Genomic DNA, 27349 nt, shown 5'->3' on the forward strand with positions numbered 1-27349 from the left:
ATGCAAAACACTGCAGACGTTGGGGACGTCCTGGGCCAGGTAGCCGTGAGATGTGCACAGGCCACTGGCTGGCCGGCGGGAAGTACCCCCATGCCCTGTGCAGAGCACCAGGCGGCATCAGTCCTCACCGAGAACAGAGCAGGAATGCAGAGAATTTCGCTCCTCTAGTCAACAAGAGTAGGGCTCCCTGACTGAGGAATACTAGAGGGTAAAGAACTGCTACCTTGGAGCTCTTGTTCCGCTGAGCTGCTGAGTTTCAGCTGCTGAGCTCCACTTCACTCCATGACTTCAGTGTTGACAGTCTCTGGAAGGAGCAGGCGCGCGTCTCCGGAGGTCCTGGTGCAGGTACGCCCGGGGCTGCCCTTCAAGAACGGCCGCAGGAGTAGAGTTGGCCACCACTCTCCAGCTGCAGCACCTCTGCTGCAGAGTTCAGAGTGAGGCCTCACTCTCCCCAGGGAAGTCTCGGCCAACAGCTGACCACAAGGGCACTGGCACTTGGCCACGCCCACCCAAGACTCCTTAGTGACACAGTGTGGCGCTGAAACCCATCTGCTGGGCTGCCGAGGCTTCTCTGAGCTGCACGGCAGTTTGAGACTCTCCCCACATAGTTCTCTTTCGTTCCTTTCTTCTTTTAGTTATCAGCTCTGAATCACGGGCCGAAGGCTGTTCCTACCTATCCTGATTCCTCTCTCCTTCCAATAAACCCTTTGCATCTAACTCCACCCTGGCATGTGCTTCCTGAGGACCCAAAGGAACGGAACTGCCAACTCACAGTGTGACTGGACACAAGTGGCTGGCTCATTCTCTTAAAACGTAAGGTTTAGGAAAAAAGTCCCCTGAAGTGTGGCCAGGGGGAATCACCGAAAAGAAATGCAATGTTTCATTGGTTTGCTGCAGAAAAGCAGACTCCTGCTGATAGGCTGACATCTTCTAGGGGTTAATAACTCGTTTGGCAGCTGGCTTCAGAGGAATCATCCTGGGAACTGGTTATAATCTATTTATTTAAAAATATTTATCATTTATTGAGTAATTACCATGTGACAGTAATGCTGGTAAGTTTTCCATACATTGTTTCATTTGATGCTTATATAATCCTTACATGTATCTCCATTTTTCAAAGAAGGAAATGGAGTTAATTAGATGTTAAGCTTGAATTTAATCCAAAGACTGCTTGATGCCAAAGCTAAAACCCTTTAGGTTCTCACAGAAACAGAGACACACACAGACACACACACCTCTTGTGACACTTATTTAAAGTCTGAGTTTCAAAACTGGAAAAGTCTGTGTACTAGAGAAAACAGAATGAAAACAGAGAAATGAAGCCACTGAACAGAACTGGCCTAGAAATCTGTAAAGCGAAGCGAAGGCAGGAAGGCTTTGGAGGAAGGATTTTAGGTGTCCCCATCTGCTCTAACTACGTATTTCTGGAGACATACACCCTGAGCCATAGTTTTTATATATCTATTAATGAGTGGCTGATGAGATGTTCTCTAGATTTCATTTCAGTACTAACGTATTTTCTTCTTGGACAGAACTTTTTATTTAGTCACTCTGTACAAACTAAACTAAAAAGTTTATTTTCACTAAAATCCGTAAGAAGTAAAATGATTTGCTGGGCTCCCAATGTGAATGGTGTGTTTCAAATTCACCAAGAGAAGCGCTGGGCCAGGGCCTGGAGGCCTGGTCCTCAGGGCTCCTTGCTCAGCCTTCAGCGAGGGGCCTCAGGAGCACACCTGTGGTGGGCAGGACGAGGGTCCTGCCACCTGGAGAAGCCCAGGCTGGCACCGCCCCCAGCCCCACTGCCCACCTGTCCTGCAGCAGAGCCTGTCCCGGAGGAGTGAGACTGGAAGAAGGAATGTAAAAAACTCACTAGTTTACTATGTTAAAAAAAAAAAGATGGCACATTTATTGCTACATAAATGTTATATACATATTGTGTTCTCTGTTACAGTGACAGAAAAAAATTTGAACTTCTTGCTGCTGGTTGAAAAGTTTATCAATAATACCTTGCATTTGACACAGGATACAAATCTGCAATAAATCAACAATGGAAACTGGAGAACAAGATGAGAAGCAATTCATCTCGAACGTTAGCTCTTAGAATACTCCATAGGTACTACACGGTATGCTAGAATCCTACTATGGTCTTAAAATGCTATTGTAAATTTCTGATATTAATGAACAGGTTATGGTAATAACCCTACATTTTTACTACCTAATATAATAAAATAAAGTAAGAAACTTTTTACTGAAAACTTTCGATTTCAAAAATCTAGAAAGAGTAATATTTAGAATTCAAGAAATTTTCTTACAAGATTATTGTATAAAAGACTAACTACAGTGAAAAATAAGCCAAATGTTTTTTTCTTTCTATTTTATGAAGGAAAGCTTCTGGGCATACTGCAAAGTCTAATATAGCGAAAAAGACAACAAGCTCCGAAGAAAAAGGCCAGGCAGTACTGTATGTTCACTCACACATCATAAGCAACAACTTCGTTTAGCCGATTAACACTGAAATGAAGAACAAGGCCACAGATAGAGTCTGATGTAATTGGAGAATATATGCAAATTAAGGTAACCAAAAGTCCACTAAGTTCACAAACAGCTGATCTGTTAGGAAATCATCCTGATTGGAGGATCTGAAGTTCTGCCTTAATTGTTTTTGTTCTTTCAAATGAATAGAAATCTTTAAGTTACATAGTGATTTGGGTTCTTTCTTCTGTGTGCTGATTGCCCTTGCTGATGTTGGCTCTGAGAATTACTAAGCCAGACAACCTTGTTTAGCATGTATTTCTCTCCCAGGTTTGTTGTGGTGGAAGACAGATTTCATGGAAGTTAAAGTCATTCTTATGTCTGAAGGGTTAGAGTGGTGCCTAACGCACAGGGTTACGATGAAGTGACAAGTACTGGCTCACTGCTGACCTGGCTCACCTTGGCGTAGGGTCTGATGGCATGCAGTGGATGAAATCACCCACCAGATTCTCCCCTGACCACCCAAAGGCCGGAGAAGAAAGGTAAGGAGGAGACCTTTGACCAATGTTCCTGGACTCCCTCAGGCAATGAGCTCACAGCAGTGCGTCTGTTTGTCACACTACCTTTGGTGACTGTCGGGTCTTGCTTTATTCACCATAATCATATCCTGAAAAATCATCTTGTATTTTAAATGAAATTTGTTTTTACTTACAGCTGACACTTTACAAGTACTATATTATGTAGTGCTTACTGCTTGGGAGACAAAGCAATTTATAAAAAGTAAATCCTTCCCTTGTAATTTACACTTCTCGTTATTACAAGCTTTAGTATGAAACCTAGAGGGCTGAGAACTCTTGGAGTTGTTAGAAATAAAGCAGTGTTTATTTGGGGGAAAACCTAGGGAAAAGTTTCCCTTTTAAAATCTTAGCTAGGCTGTGGTCACAGATGGTCTCTGCTCACCACATGGGTACATGTGCAAGGCACATGAGGCCACACGGATGATTCTGGACTGTGACCATAACCAGTCAGATTCAGAGACCAAATATAATACCCGCAAAGAGAAAATAAAGATGAATGAAAAATCCGAGCGAGAAAATGCTATACCAAGTAATATTTTCCTATTTCATGGAGAACACTATTCATATGGCAAAAAGGAGAGGAGAGGGCAACGAAGGACTTTTCCCTTCCTTTTTAAGACACTCACAGATGTGCTGGGAACGCTAAGGGCCAATGGTTGTCACCGTTTTGTTCTCTGCATGGGAACAGCTTTAACAAATGCTGGCGTCAGCTGAACGTACCTCAGCTTTCCTCATCAACCTTTTCCCTTTATATGTAGACCTTACAGTTCCACAGAAATAAATAAAATTTGTAGTTACAATGCATTTGTCAATTCAGTTTAGGCACAAGGCAACTTCCACGGTGAGTGGAGAGATCAAGACAGTCTCTGATTGTGCAGAAGCGACACACTGCTTGCAACAAAATGACAGGCTGCAAACATCTCACGGGCTGACGCTCTATCTGGTGAGCTTCCTATCTTCACTTCTGATGGAAGTGTTGACCAATTGCTTTGATCATAGGTACATTTGAGTTTCTTGCTTCAAGTGTTTTGTTTTTTCTTCTCCCTCCTGTCAGGTTTGTGTCTTCAGATAATCTGAGTTGTCCAAGTCTTTTTGAGGAGAGGTCACCTTCTGTCTAGCCTACTGATAACTGGAACTGCAGCGGGGAGAGAATAGTGCCAGTTAGTACTTAATGGCTGCAAACACACACCACCCCCTCCCCAAAATAAGCCAAGCTGGCGTTCTTCATTTACACCTTCGTTTACCATAAATGAGCAGTCTAAGTAACTAAGGTATTAGCAGTCCTCCCTTTTCCAAAGGAGGACCGCCCTCATCCCGCGGGAATACGCCCAGGTCCTCAGTGGATACCTGCCGCCTCAAACTGTGGGCAGCAGCACATCACCCACGCACTGTGCCTTTCCCTATACAGATGTACCTAGCATGAAGGTCAATTATACGCTGGGCACAATGAGAGGGACCACAATAAATAACAAAATATGGTCACCGTAACGGTACACTGTAATGCGCTTGTGCTTTGGGGCCATCATAAGACAGAGCACAGACCGCCTGAGCACAAGCACGCAGCAGCCAGATGGGAGTGATAAGCAACCCAGCTGCTCGTGGCCACACCGCGCAGAGGGAGGAGTCGCCCCAGGCGGGGCACAGGGAGATTTCATTACACTGCTCAGAACGGCATGTAACTGAAGACACGCAGTGCTTACTTCTGAAATTCCCCATGTAACGTGTGACCATGGTGGACTGTGAGTAACTGACACCACAGAAAGTGAGCCCTCTAAAAAGCGGGGAGCACTCGAACAGTTTCACCTGATGAGTGGGCTAAGATTTGAGAAGAGTTCTACGAAAGTTTTGGCGTGTACGCAAACACTAATTTTGGCAACACTCCCGGTGGCAATGCCTGAGCTGCGAGGCTCTTTACATCCCACGCTGGCTTGCTGGCTGGGCAGCGAGGCAAGGCCAAGGTGCACTACACTGCGTCCCGCCCCATGCCGCGCCCACAGCTCTCTCCCACCTCCTCTAGACTCAGGTTTCTGCAGGCAGCGAGCAGCCCATACTTACTTTCACACTGGCACCAGTTCCTAGTCCACAAGAAGTCCTCACTGCAGACTATTAGTTTACTAAGAAACTTTTCGTACAAACACTGTCCCTATTAATCTTCCCACATTACACATACTAACACTGAAATTTTCCGTTTGGACCACTTACAATGGGAACAGCCTAGGAAGAGTCTTGAAACAACACAGCACAGCTTAGTAGCAGAACTCTTACGGACAGAAGAGAATCAAAGTGACCTGGCCTTATTCTGTAGCCCCTCCCTGCAGCATGGGGTCTTGCTATGCTGCCTAGGCTAGTCTCAAACTCCTGGACTCAAGTGATCCTGACTCAGCCTCCCAAGTAAGCAGGACTTCTGGTGCCTAGCAGTGTACTTGGCAAATGTTTGTAGTTTTATAACCAGTGGTCATTTCTTAGCCATTCTGAATTTAGCAGTGGTTTCTCTGACGCCCAGTAGCTTTATTTATTTAAAACATTTTTTTATTTTTACTTTTTGTGACAAGTTCTTATCATGGAGCCCAGGTTGGTCTTGAATTCACACCAACCCTCCTGCCTCAGTTTCCCAAGTCCTAGGATTACGTGTGTGCCCCACCATACCCGGAAAATGTTTTATATGTTGGACAGAGTCTTGCTATGCAGTTTAGGCTGGTCTCGAACCTTTGGCAATCCACCTGCTTTAGCCTCACAAGTGATAGGATTATAGGTATGTCCTACCAGGCCTGGCTCTTACTGGGTTTAATTTAATCTATTCTCCAGTTCTATAAAGACATGAAGGTTATCAGGTGAAACCAGATAACTACCTTTATGAAATTAACTACTTTCAGATGTATTCTGAAGATCAAAAGAATAATCTTCCAGGGCCAGGGAGATAGCTCAGTGGCACAGTGTCTGCCTGGCAAACACAAGGTCCTGAGTTCGATTCCCGGTACCAAAACCAAAACCAAAAACAACAAAACCAAAGCCAAAATAAAACAAAACAAAACAAAACGAGTACAATTCCACCAGGAAGAAGGGTGGGGTGACTCATCACCTAACATCTCTGCATTTGTGAACAGCTCCCAGAGGCTAGATGCTGTGCTCACACAGGTATCACAGACCCGCATTTCCCACCCACGTGGAGAGCTATGTGGCTCCTGCCTGGGCAAGTCAACCCAGAGAAGACGCAGGCAAGCAGCGGGACAACGCCTGATGCAGTCAGGCCCGCCCGAGCACGAGGGTGCGGGCTGTGAGCGGGAGCAGCGTTTTCTGGTGGATGAACCATGGCCTTGTTTTCTCTCAGACCACAGTGACATTCGTGAGTACATGAGATCCTGGCACACGTCCAAGAGAACAGTAATCTGGTATGAGATGGCACCAGCTCTGATTACACAAAAGCAAGGCAAACTATCACATCCCAAATTACACGTGCCCTTTACAAGCATCAGTGCTTGAATTCTGTTCAAAAGTTCTAGCTCGAGTGAAGATGGACCTTAAGTGGTTTCTTTGCATTTTCTTCTCAAAGCACACTTACCTGGCTGACGTTTACACATGACCCATAGGGTTGGTAGCTTCACTAAGCCCAGGATGGGCTCCTGGCAGCGTGGTTGGTGGCTCTGCCGATACGGCAGAGACTTTTTCTTCTTCCCTTCTCTTAAGGCAGGCTGCTTTGGGGTTAAGATTCCTCTCTAGAACAGGAAGAAAGAATCATCACTACGGCGATTAAGGAATGAACGAGACACTGTAGGTCTTGAGCTGCGTAAGCGGCTGTTCGTTCTCTTCCTGTGGGGCCATCGGTCTCTGGATCTCATTTGCACACTAGATGCCATCACACAGAGGCACTGCAGGCGCTCACAAGACAGCGTCACACAAGCCTCCAGACTTCAACTCTTACTGACTCTTCGCTGTATTTTCTGCTTATGATTTAGTCCCCTAGGGTTTTATTTGGCCTAAATAAACATACTACTCTTCACTTAACTGTTTTGGTGAGTGCCACTATTATTAACCAAGTCTTTTCAGAGTATTGCTAAGATATGCTGCATGAACTGGGGTGAAGGTGGGTACCTTCTATGTACCCACAGGAGGCATCACCACCTAGTCTTACCAGTTTAGAAAATGATAAAATCCTCAGCTACTCCTCTGCAGGAAATGCACCAACTCCAAGGAGAGAGGTAGCTGGTGCACGCCCTGCTCATCGCTACTCTGATGAACATGCAGAGCAAAATGACTAAGTCATTCTTTCTATCACTGAGGTGTTACTAAGAGGGTAGTACAGACATCTAATGCTGGATGGCTCTCACCTCAGTTACTCAGGATAAGTGTGTTTTAGGTCAGCTTCAGCAATTTAGCAAGACCTTGTCTCAAAAATAAAAAGGGTTCAGGATGTAGAGCATCCCTGGGGTTGAGCCCCAGTATGGCAAAAAGAAAAAAGATATCTAGCTGGTGACTGCTTTAGGTACAGTCTTTTGTTTCTCATTATGACATAGAGTACAGGTTGAAAACTGTTGCACATATTTTTATAAATTTATTAAAAATGCTCTATTGAATAGAACATAAAGAGATCACTTAAAATTAATCTGTAAAGAAAACGTATTTTACAGAAGTTATGGTTTATGTTAGATTTTCTTGAAGTGAGAGCCTAGTTAAATGCACCATAGCACAGCCTATATTTTAGTGTTCTCCTTGTAAGTAAAAATGTATTTGAATGTGTATTATTTTAGTATACATTAATAGTTTTAAAACAAACAACAGAGTTTTAAAAAAGTAGATAAAGAGCTTCATTATGGCAAACTCAACTGCTTCTATTAATATCACTGATGCATGTTCATGAAATTTCATTGTAGGGTTCTCCTTTTCTAAACCGCTGCATTTATGAAAAGACATAAAGCCTGTATAACTGTGAGGAGGATTAATGAAGAAAAAAAGGAACTACCTATCAGAATGCTTAATATGTGAATGGCCTGCTCATCATCATGCGAACAAATATTAAGAGCTGCTTTTTCTTTTTGGTGGTGCTAGAGATCAAACTCAGGGCCAAGAGCTTCACCCTGACTGAGGAGCTGGTTTATCAACAGATGTCTGTATACCTCTGACGACTAAGAAGAGCCTGTCTTGCACAGGCGTCATGGCCCTTTGGAGGCAATGAACTCATGTAGTGACGAGTGGGACAGGGGACGAAGTGAGACTTGGGAGTTTTTCAAGTGAAACAGCCTCACATTTTTGCTACCAGGAAACACTGCTGTTGGCTAACTATGACTCTGTCACCACTAAGTGGCAGGACTAAAACAGATAGGAACAGAACCAAAAGCTCAACAACGTGACAAGATTTTGATAGTCAGAAAAGGACTCTTATGGCTGGAAGAACCAGAATACTACAGCAGGATCTGGGAAATACAAAGTATAGTATGTCCCTCACTTATGAACAAGCTCCATTTTGGGAGAATGTTTGTAAGTTGGATTCCTTTCTAAGTCTGATAAAGTTTTATATAGTATACCTGTGAAAGTTTGTAACGTGAATGTTTGTAAGTCAGGGACCTCCTGTACATGCAGCTTTGATCCGAAGAGCAAGGGCTGATACTGCTTTTATACCAGGTGATGCATGTGTTATGGTTTGTGTCTGGGTGTCCCCCACAAAGCCTCATGCGGTCACGGGGCGGGCTTTTAGAGTTTGATTGATTATGAGTGTGAGAGCTCCAACTGCTCTGGGGTGGACAGTTTGCATATGTAAGGGAGAGGAAGAGGCTGCTTGCGGCCATTCCTCCCTCTTAGTGCTTGTTGCTTTTGCTGTACTCTGCCGCCATGAGTTGTAGCCCTCTGCCATGTGCCACTCTGCCTTGTAACCTGCCAAGTATGGACTGAAACCTCCACAAACTTAAGTGAAATACACCTTTCCTTCCCTAATTTTGGGCATCAGGTATTTTGTCACAGCAACAAGAGAAAAGTAACCAAGACAGCATGTGACCAGCCAATGGCAAATGTGTTAAATACACAGAAAGGTCTGATACAGATGTTCAGTAGAAGTCAGACACTACCTGCAGGGCATTTCCATTAGGAAAAGTCAATCTACTGACTTCTGGCATAGCTGAGGACTTGGCCATATTATAATACCATCTTTTCAACATCATTAGAACAGAACTGTTTTGATTAACTCAACGATCACTTGTAAATTATGATGAGTAGGAAAACGTTTATGTTACCATGACTATGTGGAGACACTTGCTGAATCAAGGACTTTACAGTGATCGTTTCCTTACTCATACATATGCTCCTTTTCCTATAGTTCACAGTTGTCATTTTTTAAAAATTTGTAGTAATGCTAACCTCCCTCCTCTCGTGCTCTAACAAGACCTAACAAATGCCTATCAATGTATTTCCTAAGATAATAAGACCTCAAACACATCGTACCATCAGTTAGCTCCATTTCCTTTCTCAGGAAACCTTTCTTCTACAGCGCAGTATCTTCTATTTTCAAGGGCCTGGGTATTGCCAGGTCTAGTAGCTCCTGTAATGGGACATTTTCTGCTTTGCTGTGTTAGATCCTTTGCTTCCTCGGTCTCATGCCTGTGTCTTTTGTTGATTATGTTCTTATTTGGCCAAAGCCTATCTTCCATGTGCTTAGTAAGACAGTGTATGTGGAAGAAAAATTTAAAGTCTCTGTATATCTGAAGTTTCTTTTATTTATACCTTTGATTACCTGTGTGGTTAGGTATGGAACTCTAGGTTGAAAACTTTCTTCCTCAGCATTTTGAAGGTACTCTTTTACGATCTCCTGGAATCCAGGACTAACGTTCAGAACTCTAATGCTATTCTGACTCTTGTTCCTTTGTCCCCGAAGTCCTTGGATTTGTCTCCAGAAGCTTTAGTATATTCTACTGAACTCTGATACTCTGAAATTTTATGATGATGTATTTGAGCTTCAGACCTTTTTTCATCATTACAATACAAGATTGGATCCTCACCTTTGATTAAGGACTTCCAGTACTTTGATATAAATAAGGTAGTCACCACGACTCCAGCTACTTTCCCTTCGCTGTGGGTTCCTGCTGCCTCACTGGACACTGTCTCCTCTCTCTTCTGTCCTGTGGCTAACATCTTACTCCTTCAGTGGGCATCAGGAAAAAGTACGAGTACTATCCGTGCATATACGGAATCTAACAAGCTGGATAATCTCCTAGAGTGTGGTTTGGAAATGTGAAAAACAACAACAACAAAAGCCTTAGGTGATTTTGAGATCAGCTATCCAAGCCTGTTTCTCTGCAGATTCACTTGAAGACCAAGAAATAAAAACCTAACCATTCTCCTGTCCATAAATTATTATCAGAAAAGCTGACTGGGCTGACTTGTGAAGAGAAAATGTGACCCCTGACTGAATTCTGAGAAAAGCTTTGAGCACAAACTTGAAGATAACAAGTGCAGTGTGGTAGGGACTAGAAATGCTAACGGTACTGTTAAAACAATAATCATGCCACTGGACAGGTTTAAACTGGCAATGGCAGGGACCAGGCTGGTTTGCTACGGGCACTAAAACACAAAATGTTCCCTGGAAAACTCTGACTTAGAGAACTCTGCTTAGCAGATAAACCACTCTTCCTCTTCCTCATGACCGCTGCACCTGGGATGGGCTGCCCCCTGGTGTAAGCACTCATCCAGCGGGGACAGGTTGGGCTAATCAGAAAAAGTACTTGAGAGCCATCCTAAACCAGGAGCCAGAGTTCAGACGATGCCCAAAGTAGGGCCTGTGAACAAAGCGTGTGTCTTCGGGGCTGGGAGTTCAGCTCAGAGGCACAGTGCCTGCCTAGCAAGCACAAGGTCGTGAGTTCGATTCCCGGTACCAGAAAACAACAACAACAACAACAAAAACCCAAAAAAACAACCAACCAACCAAACAAAAAACCCCCCCAAAACCCACAAAGTGCGTGTCTTCATAGAAACTGCTGGACATAGCTGGGTGATGTGGTATACACCTGCAATCCCAGCACTCTGGGAGGTTGAGGCAGGACAATTATAAATTCAAGCTCAGCCTGGGTGATCCATGAGACCCTGTCTCAAGAAAAGGGGGTGGGGGTGGGGACATAGCTTAGTGTGAAGGCCCAGGATTCAATCCTCAGGACTGGGAAAAGAACATCACCACCACCACCTGCCGGAGACAAAATCTAGGAAAAAACACTGTCGACAACGAGCATGGAAGGTGCTGTCGAAGCTGCAGCTGTGCAGAGGTTCTGAGCTTGTCCTGCAGCTCTCAGAACACCTTTTAGAGTCTTTCAGTAATTCTAGGACCACAAGATAAAGATGAAGGCTTCAGGCTGTAGCCCAGAGAGAAAAAGAAGAAAACAGGCTTTTCTGAGTACCAAGGCTATCCCCAATAAAGTTACAGTTCAGTAGATCTGTTCACACTCTAAACTGTGGAAGACTCTCCAGAGTTTTCAGAACTGTGTGATCAGGAAATTTACAGGCAGCTGGAGGAGCCAGAGGCCACACTCTCTCCGATGCCACCATAGCACCACTGCAATGTCAAGTGTTAGAAAGGCGTAAGGTTCACTCAGACGGTGCAGTTTGTATACCTTATTTCAAACACATTCCTCACGTGAACAGCGTGGATCTAAGTAGGCATCTCTGCTCTTAAAATGTTTTCAAGAACACAAATTACCCTGTATCCGGCTCTAACACAGGGTAGGGGAAAGGTGCTGTGCTAGGACAAACCCTGGACGCCCTTCTGAGAAGACAGTAAGACTCTCCTATCGCAGATGCAGGCAGCAACCTCAACAGCATCTGGCTGTGTGGCGTCAGGGTGGTGGGCGAGCACACTGGACTCCTGAGCACAGGTGCCTTGCTACTTGCACAGCCTGCATCTCCTTGAAGATTAAGTTTCAGTAACACTTCCCTCTACAGATACTTCAGGGTTTTATAACAGGCCTAGCAATTATTTGGTTTTAACAGTAGCTTGGTTACCCACAAAAATAAGACACACGTCATCCTATACATTAAATATATTGGCGAGAAGTGGATGGGTGAATGAATTATTACTATCTGATTTCCTGAAAGTTTGTTTATGTTCTCTCTGACTTCCTAAGGCCTTTTTTTCCTGTGATCAGTACTGAGAGCTTATGGTTGGACTTTTCCGCATCTGCGGATGCCTACACTTTTATTAAGCTTTTTCAAGTAAGATTTAACATAAACATTCACTAAGTAAGAAAGAATTGCTCTCACTGAAGAAAGACCACTGGTAGGCCCTGGAATCCAGGGTACTGTTTATGAATTCCCTGACGTAGGGCTTGGGATAAGAGAGTTATAACTCTGACAAGATATACAGGCATCTACCAAAACATAAGCTTGATGGTGGAACCCTGAAAGGCAGGAAACTTCTGTTACTGGGTGACAAGGTCTAGGATAGAGCTGGCTAGCCCAGGCACCAAATGGGATAAATGTACACTGAAGAAATGAAGTTTCAAAACTTCTTCAAAAATCCATTAACCTTCATGAAAAATAAAACAGGGCAGTTGCCTAAATTAGCAGCACACGAATCTTTACACACCACACTCTGGCCCTCAGGGACAGACAGACACAGGCAAGGCCACGCACATCAGCCGAGGCCATGGAATTCTGAACCAGCGTCGCGAAGACGCCCAAGGCCTTACTGACTCGGCTCTTTACGTCTGGCAAAGCCCTCAGGAGCCACAGCTAGGCATCTATGAACCAGCAGGACCTTGGAGGCGCTCCACAGTAGACCAGACATGGAACAGCAGGGAGACGGGCAGGAGCAGGGAGGACAGGGAGGGGCAGCCCGCGAGTGCAGAGGCACCACTGCCGAGCAGAGGCAGAGCCGCCTGCTTGCCACCTTGTCTGGAGGCTCACTGACTGCTCTGCGGGAAGCAGTAAACCTGCAGATGCTCACCGACACAGCGAGACAGGAGAGACAACTGCAGGGGAAAGCGGATCCCGACAACACCACGGGAGCAGTGCTGGGAGAACTTACAAGCTTCCCAAGTGAAGGAACAACTGGAGACAGGTCCCCGCTGGACCTACTCACCTCTGACTTGCTGTTCTAAGCTAAGGATCACGGCCACGGCCTGGTGAAGAATAAGGAGTTTTGTCTGGGGCTTTTCACTCTTCAAGTGAAGCTGACACATCCGGCCAAGCTCTTTGAACGCCTCGTTAATGTCCCGCACGCGCAAGCGTTCCCTGGCATTGTTAGCCATTCGCCTTTCCTTCTCCCTTTCTATTTTCTGTTCTGGATTCAGATCCTCATCTTCATTAGTACTACTGGAAAATAAGAGAACAAGAATGTCCGTTAGCTTCTCTAGAAGACAGACAGGCTGACTGCAGTGTTGTCAAGTGCAGAGGTGGAAGTGGAAATCCCTAACAGCAGTAATAGCTTCACTTAGTATGACTGTGTATCTCTTTCCAGACTTTCTTTAACACACATACACAATCATATAGTTGAAATTATATCACATACATTTATTTTAATGCATTTCACTGCTTTTTTTTTGGTCTTTTTGAGACAGGGTCTCACTATGCAGGTCAGGCTGGCCTTGAGTTCACTTTGTAGCCCAGGATGGCCTTAAACTCGCAATGCTCCTCCTGCCTCAGCCTCCCAAGTGCTGGGATTATAGGTGTGTACCACCATGTCCAGCCCTCATTGCATATTTTAGCACAAAGATATCTCTATGCTAGTGAAACTTCAGGAACATAGTATCAACCACATAATGTTATAGCACCTTGGTACACAAAATGTGGTCCACAGATCAGCAGCTTTACTGTAAGCCTGTTTAAAACCACAGACCCTCACATTCTACCCCAAACATAAGGACTCAGAAGTTTCATTTTAACAAAACCCCTCCCTGACTCACAAGCACACTGAAGTTTAAAGCACTGTCCTAGTACATGAGGTTTCATAAACTGATCAACTCAATTTATGACCACTGAATAGGCTCTTGAATATCTTGTGGCAGTTCTGTCCTCAGAAAAAAGAAAAGCTTAAGACACAAACTAAGAGAAACATGTCAAAAAGTGTCTACTTCTGCTGGGCACGGTGGTGCATGGCTCTAATCCCAGCACTTGGGAGCCTGCGGTAGGAGGGTCACTGCGAGTCTGAGGCCAGCATGGGCTACACAGTGAGTTCAAGTCCAGCCTGCACTACACAGTGAGAACTTGCCTCAATAAGAAAAGAAAAAAAAAATAAGGCCACATTTTCCTAGATAGAAAGATCATCATCAGTGGTGATAACTGTGAAATATGGGAGAACCGGAGTGAAGGACAAACTGGCAAGATAAATTTAAGGCCTTAAAATGTTCATTACCTCTTGACTGGAAATTTTAACTTTTAGAAATTCCTCCTAAGGATATAATTAGAGATACAGATGTGCATTTTTTTCCCCAGAAAATAGTCGTAATGCAAACATGTTACAGTCCTTAGGTCAATACATAATGAGTTTACTGTTTCTTAACACACATAGGTGTTAATAAAGAAAATAAAAGGCGCTCTTCTATAAAAAAAATAGAAATACAAAATTTCAAAGCAAGATGATAGGAAATTAACAATGGTTATTATATTGTATATTGTTATCTTCAAAGTAGTTGTTCAGATTACCAGATATAAGCATGCAAAATTTATTTTATTTATTTATTTTTTTACATTTTGAGACAAGGTCTTGCTACGTAGTTCAGGCTGGCCTTGAACTCACTGTGTAGTCCAGGCTGGCCTTGAACTCGAAGTGACCCTCCTACCTCAGTTCCTGAGTGCTGGAATTACAGGCATGCACCACCCACCACACCCAACCTATGGTCTTAAGAAAATGGCCAAAATGTGGCACTCTGTGAGTTCAAGGTAACCCTGGGCTACACAGTGAATTAAAAAAAATAGAGCCAAAATGTTACTCAGCATAAACTTCGTAAGACAAAAAAGACTTTTACAAAAAAGAAACAAACAGATACAATCTTTAACATCTAGACCTTAGAAACAGTGTATATATCCATCAACAGATGAAGGGATAAAGAAAACCTGCTGTTTATATACAGGGGAGTACTATGCCATAAAGAAAGATAAATTTGAGGAATCCGCAGGCAAATGGATGCAACTTGAAAATACAGTATTAAGTAAAATAAGATACAGAAACAAGTATCACATGTTTGAAAAACTCAAACCATGTAATTCCCCAAATTCTGTTCTGGTGTTTCTGAACTATTTCAATAGATATGCTAACCTGTTTCATTTATACTACTAGTTTTTCTTAGTTCATGGTACACAGAAAGTTATATAACGAGTTGATCACAAAATTACTTATATTAGCAACATAGTGGAACCCAACAACAGGAGGCTGGTTAAATAAATCACAGTACTTGAGATAATGGATTACCGGACAGTCTCTAAAGCTCAAGTTGTAGTTTATGCTAGGTAAAAAAAAAAGCCAGCCATGGAAGACTACATACTGCGTGACTCCATTTGCGTGGACTTCTAGAAAAGACAATGTATGAGTGCCAAGCCTGGAGCGGGGGTTGACTACAAAGGGACATGAGGAGATTTTCTGGAGTAGTGAAAATATTCTGTCATCAAAATGGTGATGGCTATGTATTTTACAGTCAAAAAGAAAAATATAAAAATTTTAGCTATGCATTTAATACGCATTTTGTCAAAGGGCAAAGCCTGTACACTTAAAATTGGTGAGTTTTATTAGGTAGGAATTAAGTCTCAATAAAGGTGGCCCCCAAACAAAAACAAACATGTTGCAGAAAATACTCAGGGCAAGTAAAAAAAGCTAAAAATACATTGTTGAGGGGAAAAACCCTGAAATTATACAACTTATGTCTGGCTTAATTCTAATTTGAGATTTATTTATGGAAAGAGTCCTTAAAATGGAAACAGTGGGTTAATTCTGGCTAGTAAGATTTCTTGTAATTTTTGTGTCTCTCTGCATTTCCCGATTGAAAATAGGCCACATAATCAGAAAAGTAAAATCTGAGGAAGATGTCTCACAGTGACTTTTAGGAAGTTCTATTCCCACTTCAGGAATGAACTACTGAGCTCAGCTCCCCAGAACCTTAAAATAATGCACACAAAGATGGGGTGTTTCACGTCTTGTCTAGTACTTCATTATTCCACAAAAAATTAAGCATATAATAAATTCTTATTAGCTAATCAAGAATTACATAAATGCATTCTTCGATAATTCAGAGTCGCCGGCTTTTTAACTTCAGTGGGCCTTAAATCACCTGGTCCAAAGGTGTCCAAACTGAGCTGCTCGCCAGGCTCTCCAGGGACCCATAAAGACAGCCTCCGGGTCTCCTCGTAAAGGCTGGACCGGGGACCTGTACTGCCAAAGCATTCCAAGGGTCGCAGCTGGTTTGGGAACCACTGAGAATCTGGGAAATCAGCCACCCTGAAATCACACCGCTGACTGGTTGGTGGCACAGAACAGGAAAGCAGGCCGTGCTCACCACAAGCAGACCTGTAACCACACCAACACTACCGTCACACTGGCACAGTGCCCTTCCTCAGTGCGTACGGTACGCCAGTGCACCAAGGGTTTTCATGCGTCTCACTTCCTGGCTGTTTCCACAAGAATACCACCACAAAGCCTACTTTTGGAGGAGGAGAAACTGGTCTCCAAGAGCTTTGGTAAGTTGTCCAGGGCCACTAGTAGGTAATGATGCCTTGATTCAAGTCAGCCTAACTTTGTGCAAAGGTGATGTGAGTAACCTATTAATTGGTATGAACCTATTCCACTGCCTCTCAATTTCTGATGACCTACACTACGGGACGGTAACCCACGGCCTGCTTTTGTAAGGAAGATTGGATTGGCCCAGCCACGCTCACCGCTTCTGTACTCTTTCAGGCTGCATGGCAGAAATGGGGACGTGTGACCGAGACAACGTGGCCCACAAAGCCTGCAGTACTCACAGTCAGCTGGCTCTTCAGACAGGGCTTCCTGACTCCTGATGTGCAGGTACAGAGAAGGACACACGCAAATGACCTCCCTTAAAATTCTTTATGAATAATAAAACTAGTTAAGAGGCTTCAAAAGGAATGGCCTCTGGATTCCATTAGCCTGTTTTTACTTCCTTATTTACATTCCTTGGTTGAGTACAATGAATTAAAATGACAGCAGCAAGATCTTAAACTTCATTTTTCCCAGGAGAAAATGTTTAGGCATTAGAAATAGTGAGAACGTCAAAAGGCAAAAGGACATCTTTAAAGTATGTGAATAAAGCCAGGTGTGATGGTGCTCACCTGTACTCTCAGCACTCTCGGAGGCTGAGGCAGGAGGTTTACAAATTCAAGCCCAGCCTGGGCAATTGAGAGAGACCCTGTCTCAAATAGGGGGGAAAGGGGAGCTGGGAAAACAGCTCAGTGTGAAGGCCTTGGGTTCAGTCCCTAGTACCAGGAAGAAAGTACCTGAATGGTAGGAAGGAACATGTTACTTCTTCTAGTCATATCTACCATACTCACTGTAAATTTTGCACCATAATTTAATACATGAAACAATGTTTTAAACTTATCTGTATTTTATGTATATGCATAAGTAACTGTGAAAGTATCTGTATGTTATGTACAAATAGATACATGTACCAAGAGATAGTATGTACCACAAATACTATACGAAATCATTTTAATTTTGATTAGCAGTAGAATAAAAATCTGAAGAATCTGGAAATCATCTGAAAATGTACTATGTACTTATATTAATGCTTAAAAGCAAAGTCAAATCCAGTTTCTAGAAAACTTTGGCAACTTCAGCTCACTTAGGGCTCTTTTCCATCCTTTTTTCAAATTATTGTTTAAATGAGGAGCCAGCGAACTTTGTCATGGGCCAGGTGTGAATATTTTCAGCTTTGTGGGCCATATGGTTCTTGCAGCAACTACTCAAGTCTGCCAATGTAAAGCAAGAGCAGCCACAGACGGCACAAAAACAAATGATGTGGTGGTATTCCAATAAAACTTCCTGTATAAATATAAGCCCGGTAAGCTGTCTTCTACTAGCCCAGTGGCCACAGTTTATTAACAACTAGTTTTAACTAAACAAGAATCTTATGATGTAATTCTTTTCTTGACATTTTTTTCTTTTTTATTATTATTATTTTTTTTTTTTTGGTTTTTCTCCGGTACCGGGAACCGAACTCACGACCTTGCGCTTGCCAGGCAGGCGCTTTTGCCGCTGAGCTAAATCCCCAGCCCTATTATTTTTATTTAAAAGAAAAAATAATAAAGACAATGATATAAGATTTCAAAACAAGACTGTAGGAGAGTAACAATGGTTAGTACATTGCGTATTGTTATCTTTAAAGCAGTTGCTCGTATTACAAGATAAAGGCATGAAAAATTGATTGAGCAATATAAGCATAAACCTTTCTTTGCAATGAGCTAGCAGCAATTAGTAGTATAACTATCTCATCTGTGTGTATCTATATACATATATTTGTATTTTCCTTGGCCCTTCTTTTCTCCTTTACCCCATTCCTGTTTCTCTTCCATTTGAGCATTTTCTTCCATTTCAAAATACCTACTGTACATTTTGAGTCTTATTTACTCTTTCAGATTCTTAGGGGTGTTTCACCTCTTGTCTAGTACTGATGTTTACACATGAGAGACTGATGATGTTTACACATGCGAGACTGATTTATTTCACTCGTAAGTATGGGCTCAAGTCGCACGCATTTCCTTATAAATGTCTCCAGTTTATCCTTCTTTATAGCTGAGTAGTACTCCATTGTATAAAAACACACATTTTTTTATCCATTCCTCAGTTGATGGGCATTTGGGTTGTTTCCAAGATTTTGCTATGACATATTGTGCTGCTATAAACATGGGTGCACATATATCGTTGTGGTGTATAAGTCTTTTTTTTTTTGTACCGGGAATCAAACTCAGGACCTTGAGCATGCCAGACAGGCACTTGAGCCTCTGAGCTGTATCCCCAGCATGTGGTCTCTAAGTCCTAAATTAATATACAAAATATTTTTTTTAGTTGAATGTATCTAAACGTCTGCATCACGCAGTTTAACCTATCACAGCTATTTTTCCTCTGATTGTCTCACAGACTTGAGCAACTTGAGGCAAGTGATGTAATTCTTTTTTACATGCAGATTCTAAAATGGTATGGCATAATGGAAAACATAATTTTGGAATCAAACGTTCATAGATTTCCTTGTAGGTATAATGTGAAGATTAAACAGGACAAACATATATAAAAATTCCCAACACAGTATCTAGAACACAGCTGGCAGTTAATGAACACACAATAATGCTTCAACTGCCCAAGTCCTTCCACTTGTAACAAACGAGTAAAATTTAAACCTGGATACTAACAAATACCTTGTTCTGCCTCTAGATGAGACCTTGATATCTTTCTGGGAGGATTCATCATCTGATTTCATGTCATCTGATGAAGGATGTTCATGAAGGTTCTCATCTTTCTCTTTGTTTTCGGTCTTGATTTCTGTTGGAATGACAGCTCCAGTCTGACTTTGCAAGCCACCTACAAAGAGGCAAAGGAAACAAACCAGCGGACTCACTTGTCAGTTCCAGCGAAGAGAGTAAAGAGCTCTCTGGATGGTGAACGCCCTTAGTTGTTGCAGGAGTATGACAGAAATGTGAGTATGTAGGAAAGTACAGTACTCAAAGCCGGGAAAAGCATGTCCAAATTCTTTGTATGATTTCATAGTACTTGTATTTAAAAGAACAAGCCCAACCACGATGATTATCCAGTGCTTACTTTCAGGCACTGCTTACCAAGTAATTAAGGTTGAGAAACTTGATGTACTTTAGAAACTAACTTCTAAGATGCTGTCAAGCTAAAGGAAGTGAGCGTTTTCCCAGATAAACAACAAAATAGGCAGCACAGTTAAATGTAACTGGGAGAACTTTATTTTGGTGGTCTTAATATTACCTCTACATTTATACTTATTTATAAGCTTTATTGTCAACAGTATTAGCAATCTGTTTTTTTTTTTAATCAAAACTGCATCTCCAATTAAATTACAATCTTCAAAACACTAGTTATCATCACTCAGTTTTTTTTTTCTTTTTGAGGCAGGGTCTCACTTGCAGTTCAGGCTGGCCTTGGGCTCACTTTGTAGCCCAGGCTGGCCTCGACCTCACTGCGATCTTCCTGCCTCAGCCTCCCGAGTGCTGGGATTGCAGGTGTGTGCCACCATGCCCGGCATCGTTCAGTTTTTAATATACTTAGAAATAACTCTCTCATTGTCCCTAGGGATCATGCACAGGGTCATTCACAAGAAGCAATGGAGGAACAGACAAGACAAAAGAAGGAGCAGGTTCAAACCTCATACGTAAAGTGACAGTGTGCACATGGCTCTGTCGGTCAGGGCGTACCCATTACTGTGCAGATGGGACCTGGTACCTCCCCACACTCATGCAGCAACATCGCTACTTGGGATCCCCCGCCCCAGGACTGCTCATCACAGACGTTTGTTCTCTCTGCGAACGTGACGACAGTATTCCAAATGGTATCTGTGTTGCTGCTAAAAACTGAAATACAGCTACCTCTATAGTTTTCTTGTGTTTTATGGTTCAGGTCTGTGCTTGAAGCAGCGACGGTACTAGACAGGACTGAATGATTGCCATTGAGACTAACAGAATCTTCCCGATGAGCTCCAACCTAAAGTGAAAACAACAGAAAACGAGGTCAGGACTGTTACTTCTTTGGGGATGTGGGGAGGACTGGGTCTCACTATGTTGCTCATGCTGACCTCAAATCCTGGGCCTATGCTTCCTTATCTTGGCTTCCTGAGTGGCTGAACTACAAGTACACATCCTTTTATCCAGTTTTCTCTAAACTCTTTTCCAGGGTTTAATACAGAAAACAGTAACACTCACCCCAATTTGAAGACATTGTTTAGATGCCACTTTTCTGGTTTTCAAATCCAAATATGACTTTTAAAAAAAAAAAAAAAAGTACAAGGGGCTGGGGATTTAGCTCAGCGGCAAAAGTGCCTGCCTGGCAAGCGCAAGGTCGTGAGTTCGGTTCCCGGTACCGGAGAAAAACCAAAAAAAATAAAAATAAAAAAAAAAAATACAATTTCCAGATTTTAAATTCCACAAAGGTTTTTACAAGAAGCCAAATGAGCTACTAGAGATAAAGTGTTTTGTATGCTGTAAGGCCATACATAAAGGTCTGTTATTGATCCTACATGAATTCAAGACCATATATTTCTTTTTTTGGATACTACAAATCGAACTCAGGACATTGTGCTTGACAGGCAGGCAGACACGTGCTGTGCTGAGGAGCTCCATCCCTGGCCCCCCAAATCGTACGTCATGTACTACCTAAATACTGGTAATTTAAAATGTATATGGCCTTCTTTTTTTTTTTTTTTTTCTTCTTTCTGGTACCGGGAACCGAACTCACGACCTTGCGCTTGCCAGGCAGGCGCTGTGCCACTGAGCTAAATCCCCAGCCCCTTATATGGCCTTCTATTTAACAAAATACTGCTACACTCTAAGAACTAATAATATTTATTTAAAGTTGACACCTAAACACATACAGCATCTTATTTTTTCTTTCTCTAACTGCCTCTCCTCGATAGTTTTCAAGAGTGGCAAAGGCAAAACAAAATACAGTAACTTGAAAAAAATTTGCATTGCTAGGCAGCAACTTTAATCAAATGTATTAAAGCCATATTAACTTGAAATAAAAAAAATCATGCAAACATGACTATATATTTAGCTGTTGCAGTATTTTCAGTAAAACTTCTGATAGAGAAGCTTTTTATTGCCTGGAGTTATACCTAAAAACAACCGTTTCTCAGTAAATCCTTCAATCCTCAAAAACTGTCAGTGCTAACTCCTTGAGTAATTAATATGGCTTTTGTATCTTATGACTATATGAATTTTACCCTAAGAAGTATAAATGTCCCTATACAAGTTTACCCTTTGGTTTTCTGTGAGTCAAACAAAAAGAACCCGAGCAAAGCTTTAGGCAGTGCAGACCTTTTGGCTGTGGGGCTGAATAGACTACACTGGTTTTTCTCCCAAACTTTAAAGAAATGTTTGTCTCTCACCCTTATTCTCATCCTTAACACACTCTTTACAAACCCATGTACTGTACTCCGTGGCTTCTTCTGAAATTACCAGAGGGTCAGTCATTGCTGAGAATTACTTGTGACACTCCTTGTGTGGATATTCAAGAACTGACTATGTCCTTTTTTTAAAGCCACATAAACTTCATCATGGATTAGAATCATAAAGGGGACTGTAGAATTGACAGCTGCCTTCCAATCCCCTTCTCACCACTGTAAGTTTTAGCCTTATATTTCCCCTTCCCTCAAAGCATTTGAAAAAAAATCTGAAGGCTGGGCATGGTGGAGCATGCCTGTAATCCCAGTGCTCTGGGAAGCTGAGGCAAGAGGACCACAAACCTGCAAATCTGAGCCCAGTGCCGGCCACTTCATTACTTAACTAGACCATGTCTCAAATTTAAAAAAAAAACAAAAACGAAAAAAGGGCATTGGGGAGGCTGAGGTTATAGTTTAGTTTGGCCCTTGGTTTCATTCTGGTATCCCAAGAAACAACCTGAAATACATATCCTTATAACCAGTGAAAAAGTGGACTAAAAACCCTAATCGAGAGACATTTATTTTTAAAATGTTTCATGAAATCCTGTCTCCCAGGCAGGCATCTTGGCCATGTGTGTTCTTAACACATGAGGGTGTCTTGCTAACTATGGGCTACTCACTGATCTACACGGAAAATCAGTTCAAAATCCATTTTATAAAAATAGACGTGGGATAAACATAATATAGAGCTGCAACCTTAGAATATATAGCTTGGAACTTTAGAAGCCTGGGCCTATTCTAAAGATAACATATCACTAAGACAATCTTAATTGGCTTAGGAAAATTTTGCAGGCTGAAGGGACAGCTGAGATGTTTGTTTGTATTTATAATAGCATGGACTTAAAACTTTCCATAATCTCTGGTAATATGTGTTAATTCTGTTCTTAGCTAGGAGCTTAAACTATCATATTAAAAACATTTATTCACTACATATTATACATGTGAACCATTTTACAGTTCTGAAGGACAGTATCTTGAAACAATAAAAACTGAATTTTCACTCAACTAAGGGAAAATATACCTGTTAAATTCTGATTTATTTTATTAGTATAAATTTTTTTTTTATTTCTCTGAAACTTAACTAATAAAAATATCCTATCACCTTCTTCTTAATGAAAGGCTTGGAGACACAGGACTATTATCTAAACAATAAATCTTAAGGATTCTGTCTTTCCCTTAGGGAAAATCATGAGAATTACTTGATTTGTTTTGTAATATAAATTCCAGCAAGTATTTTTGCCTCTATGGAATACAAACTAAGTATTTTTTCATACCAACTTACATGACTGGGTTTCAGAAGAATCTGGAGAACATAGTACAAATGCAAACCTTTAACAATGGTCTCAGACAAGCTGAAAGCTTTAAGTCTGGCGTTTTTCATGTTAGCAGGAACTTTTTCTTTGTAACTTGATTCACCTTGCAAATGGCCTCATATATTTTGTAGAGAATGTCACAGTGCTACAGTTCTGCCTAACCCTTACACTGGCTCCACACTCTCCCTTTATCTGCTGTTCTACACCCACTTCAAGCACAACAGGTGGATAAACAGTTCTTTGAGCCTGGAGCCTTGGACCAGCCAGATAGGACCCGGTTTCATTGTCCAGCTCGTTAGCATACAGCTGACAGGCTGCCTTGAAGGAGGTGTATCAGAGAAGGCAAAGCTCTTGCCTGCTACGCTTTAAATTTCTATTATTATGAAAAGCCTTATTTCAGAACAGAAGGCCCATCCCGTTAAATGACATCATGCTGCACACTGAGCCTTCGCAGTCTGTGTACGGCCTGACTTTGTCGGCACACCCCACAAGGCACTTGTTTGCATTTAACCCAGCCAAACGCCTTAGCACTCACAATGGAAAAACGTTAAATCTGGTTAGTTTATGAATAGAAGGTATTGTGAATTAAGCGACCAAATGAAACTTAGTATGAATTCCTCTGATTTTGAGTGCCATTCTAGTAATTTGTTCAATTTGTACTTTTCACTGGATACTAATGGTTTAAATCATTCAGTATTTTAATCTATAGATGGATTAAAGGGTCTTTATCAACTGTCTACCCTAAGGTATTTTATTTAAAGAGAAGTTCTATTATAGAGAAGTGGTAGTATACAACTTCTTATGCTTCTTTTTTAAATGATGCTTCCAAAAATGCGTAACTCTTCTGGTTTCCTAACTTTCAAAAAGTTGCCATTTTGAACAATTTTTAATTTTAAAATGTTAATGAAACACAAAGCACCAAAATGTACCTTAATCAAAATAAAAATTTTAGGAATTGTCAATTTAGGAAAAAACTAGGCTGAAATGGTAACACAGCAGTCATCATTAAAATCCTCTATTCAGATGAAACTGACACGTTTTCTGCAATATACAAATCCATACTACTAAAATTAACTACTATTCAGATGGAAAACAGATTCTAAATCTATTTTGATAACAGAGATGCTTAAGTAATTTTGAATAAAATATGCCATTTGCCTAAGAATAAAAATCTCCAGGAATACCCCCCAAATTAAAATGCTTTGATTACATTTCCTTAGGGTTTTTCATGAAATCAGAAGACCCCATGCATGGTTCTGTACTGTTTCTTCTACATCAAGCTGCTATTAGTATACCAAATTCTAATCTCAGCTCGGTCTTCAGTTGAAATCATGGTCTGACTGAGGCATAACTAAACATTCTGTTACAGACAGAAGCGCTACTCTGAAGCTAAGCTCTTGTTGAGCCTCGCTACTTCAGTGTCACATCCACAATCAAATGGGATGTACAGTAACTTTTATGCTGGTGAGACTTCCGTGCAATGCCCACATGAAATGATTCCATTCATTTTCAGTTTTTCACTGAATTTTCTTGTCACCAGTTTATTCCAAAAGTTTACTCTTATATTAAGTAAATGGGAACAAACCTGAAGCCCAGTGCTGACATTACAATAGCTCTAAAAAGTCTGACTTTGTGTTTTAAAATTAAAATGACACATCAAGTTCACACACTGGAGTATTTGACAGAAAGTCTTAAGTTTTATATTTGTTTTAGGCAAATATAGAGGAATCATAAGAATACTGAATAGGAATAAAAAATTAAGTAAACAAAAACTAATTCCATTCAAAAAGAAAAGCAAAGGTTAGGGATGTAGTTCAGTGGTAAAGTGGTTTCTTCTTCTGATATAATCAGCTTTCAGGGAATTTAATCTTTATGTATATTCAGTAGCTAAAATATGTGAAAAGTCTTCTCTAACTGAAATTCTATTAAATTCTAAACTCTGGTATTATTGCAGTCAAGCATGTCTTGTTAAAAGAAACAACAGCAAACGTTAAGTTCTTAATACTGACCTCTATTAATGTGTATTTCTGGTGACAGTCTTAACACCTCTGTCTAAAATGTCAGTCTCTTCTAGAATGCTTAAAACTACTAGACAATTATTTCATTCTAAGGCAGTAAGATGAATCTCTTACAAATCAACCCTGTCAGGCATAGATAACTTTAAAGGCATAATTCGGTTACAACTCAGAGCAACGCAGAGGGCTGCAGTGTGGCTCAGTGCACCCTGGGTACAACTACACCACCACAAACCAACGAAACCAATCCAACCAACCCACCAGCCCCCCAAGAAACAAACCAACCAGAGAGAGCTTGTTCTCAGCACCAGCCGTTTCCCTGACCAAGGACAAGTTCTGATATGAAGACTTTATAATACAGGTAGTCAATCACTGACTTGTTTGCACTGCAAGACGAAAGCCACTGCTGGTACCAAAATCACACACCTGTCAAGAATATGAAAGGCTGATTCCATACAGGTGGCTGTCGAGCACACGGGCAAGGGGATTCCATGATCACCCAAAGGACGCTGGGCCGTAAGTGCCCCGGAGTCCTCCCCAGCCAAATGCCTGACTCAGTGGGAGTCACAGTGCTACGGTCCTCAACGGTCTGGCCAACTCAGCCTGGAGTTAGGGTACCATCTCACCAGCAACAGGTGCCCCTCAGCTTGAAGTCACTGACTGACCTTGTTCTTCCCTATGTCCCATCATTTGATCTTTTTTGAAAGCAAGAACGACTCTCAGATGAAAAGCTGACCTCTGACAAGTGGGAGATGAATACTGACTCACCTGACAGTGTCAAATTTTGTCAACTACTTACTTTCTATTTTGAGCATAAACTTGGCAGAAATACAGGCTCTTCACTGCCGGGAAGTACTAGTGAGAGCCTCGGAGCCGCAGATGATGTCTGGCAAGGTTTTAACGGGCGTGTGCCTCTCACCAGGACGTAAGAATGGAAAATATACTGTGTCTTGAGAGACACACTGAGCAACAGCGTGGCTTTACCTTCTGGGGCCTTGATGCTGCTCCAACCATGCCAGAGCCATCCAGCATCTCACTAGATCCTTTTCCTAGACTACTTTTGAGACTGTTTTCTTCTAAGACTATGTCTACCTATGATCAATGTTATCGTTATATATATCTCAAATGTGCCAATAAAATAAAAAATAAAACACATCCATAAGAAGGCATGCTTCCAGAAAAAAAAGGCTACCTCTAGCAGTTTTTTGGTTAATTTTCTGAAGTAGGCAAGTAGGTTGGGACATCTGTAGGTGATGTATTAGGAACTATTTTCTGAACTAAAAGTTTCAGGACAATATCTAATGAAACAATTATTCTCTCAAGCTGGGTGTGGTGTTGCGCACCTGTATTCCCAGCAGTTGGAAGGCTGAGGCAGGAGCATGGCAAATTTGAGACCAATCTAGGCAATGTAGTGAGACACTGTCTCAAAATAAAAGAAAAAGATCTAGGAATCCAGCTTAGTGGTAGCCTTGGGTTTAATCCTTAGTATACCACCAACACCCCCAACCAAAAAAACAAACCAAATCAAACTAAAGCACCCCAAAGACTCCCTCTACCAGTCCTTTTAAAATGTACTAGCTTTCTACATGACTTTGGAGGACTAGATTTTGAAAAATCTTTTTTTTAAAATTAAGGCACATCCAAGTTGGCATAAATAACTTCCCCAAGACAGAAATTTCATTTTACATGAATTCCACATTTAGTTGGGAGGAGACAGAGGTATCAAATATTACAGGAGATAAGTTGGAATAAAAGCAGTGAGTTACTAAGACAGAAAATTATGATTAAAAAATGAAGTAAGAAATTCAAATGTTGCAGTTGAGGGGATTCAAGTACATTGATTTTTAAGTCATTCTTCTAAATAAGGATAAATGTAG

General features: G+C 41.7%; 1 protein-coding gene across 2 annotated transcripts in view; it reads right to left on the reverse strand.

Annotated features, from left to right (window-relative positions):
• Positions 1–984: 984 nt before the first annotated feature.
• The window catches only part of Tcf12 (transcription factor 12), a gene marked incomplete at its 5' end in the record, with an annotated part of 395275 nt that continues 368910 nt past the window's right edge, over positions 985–27349 (reverse strand). For both annotated transcript variants that reach the window (XM_013518905.1, XM_005393856.2), the window contains 5 exon segments: positions 985–4185; positions 6610–6763; positions 13102–13334; positions 19383–19545; positions 20574–20688. In XM_013518905.1, coding sequence (XP_013374359.1) covers positions 6621–6763; positions 13102–13334; positions 19383–19545; positions 20574–20688 — 654 coding nt within the window.

Source organism: Chinchilla lanigera, unplaced genomic scaffold, assembly GCF_000276665.1.
Source record: "Chinchilla lanigera isolate Chin_1 unplaced genomic scaffold, ChiLan1.0 scaffold00049, whole genome shotgun sequence".
Taxonomy (NCBI): Eukaryota; Metazoa; Chordata; class Mammalia; order Rodentia; family Chinchillidae; genus Chinchilla; species Chinchilla lanigera.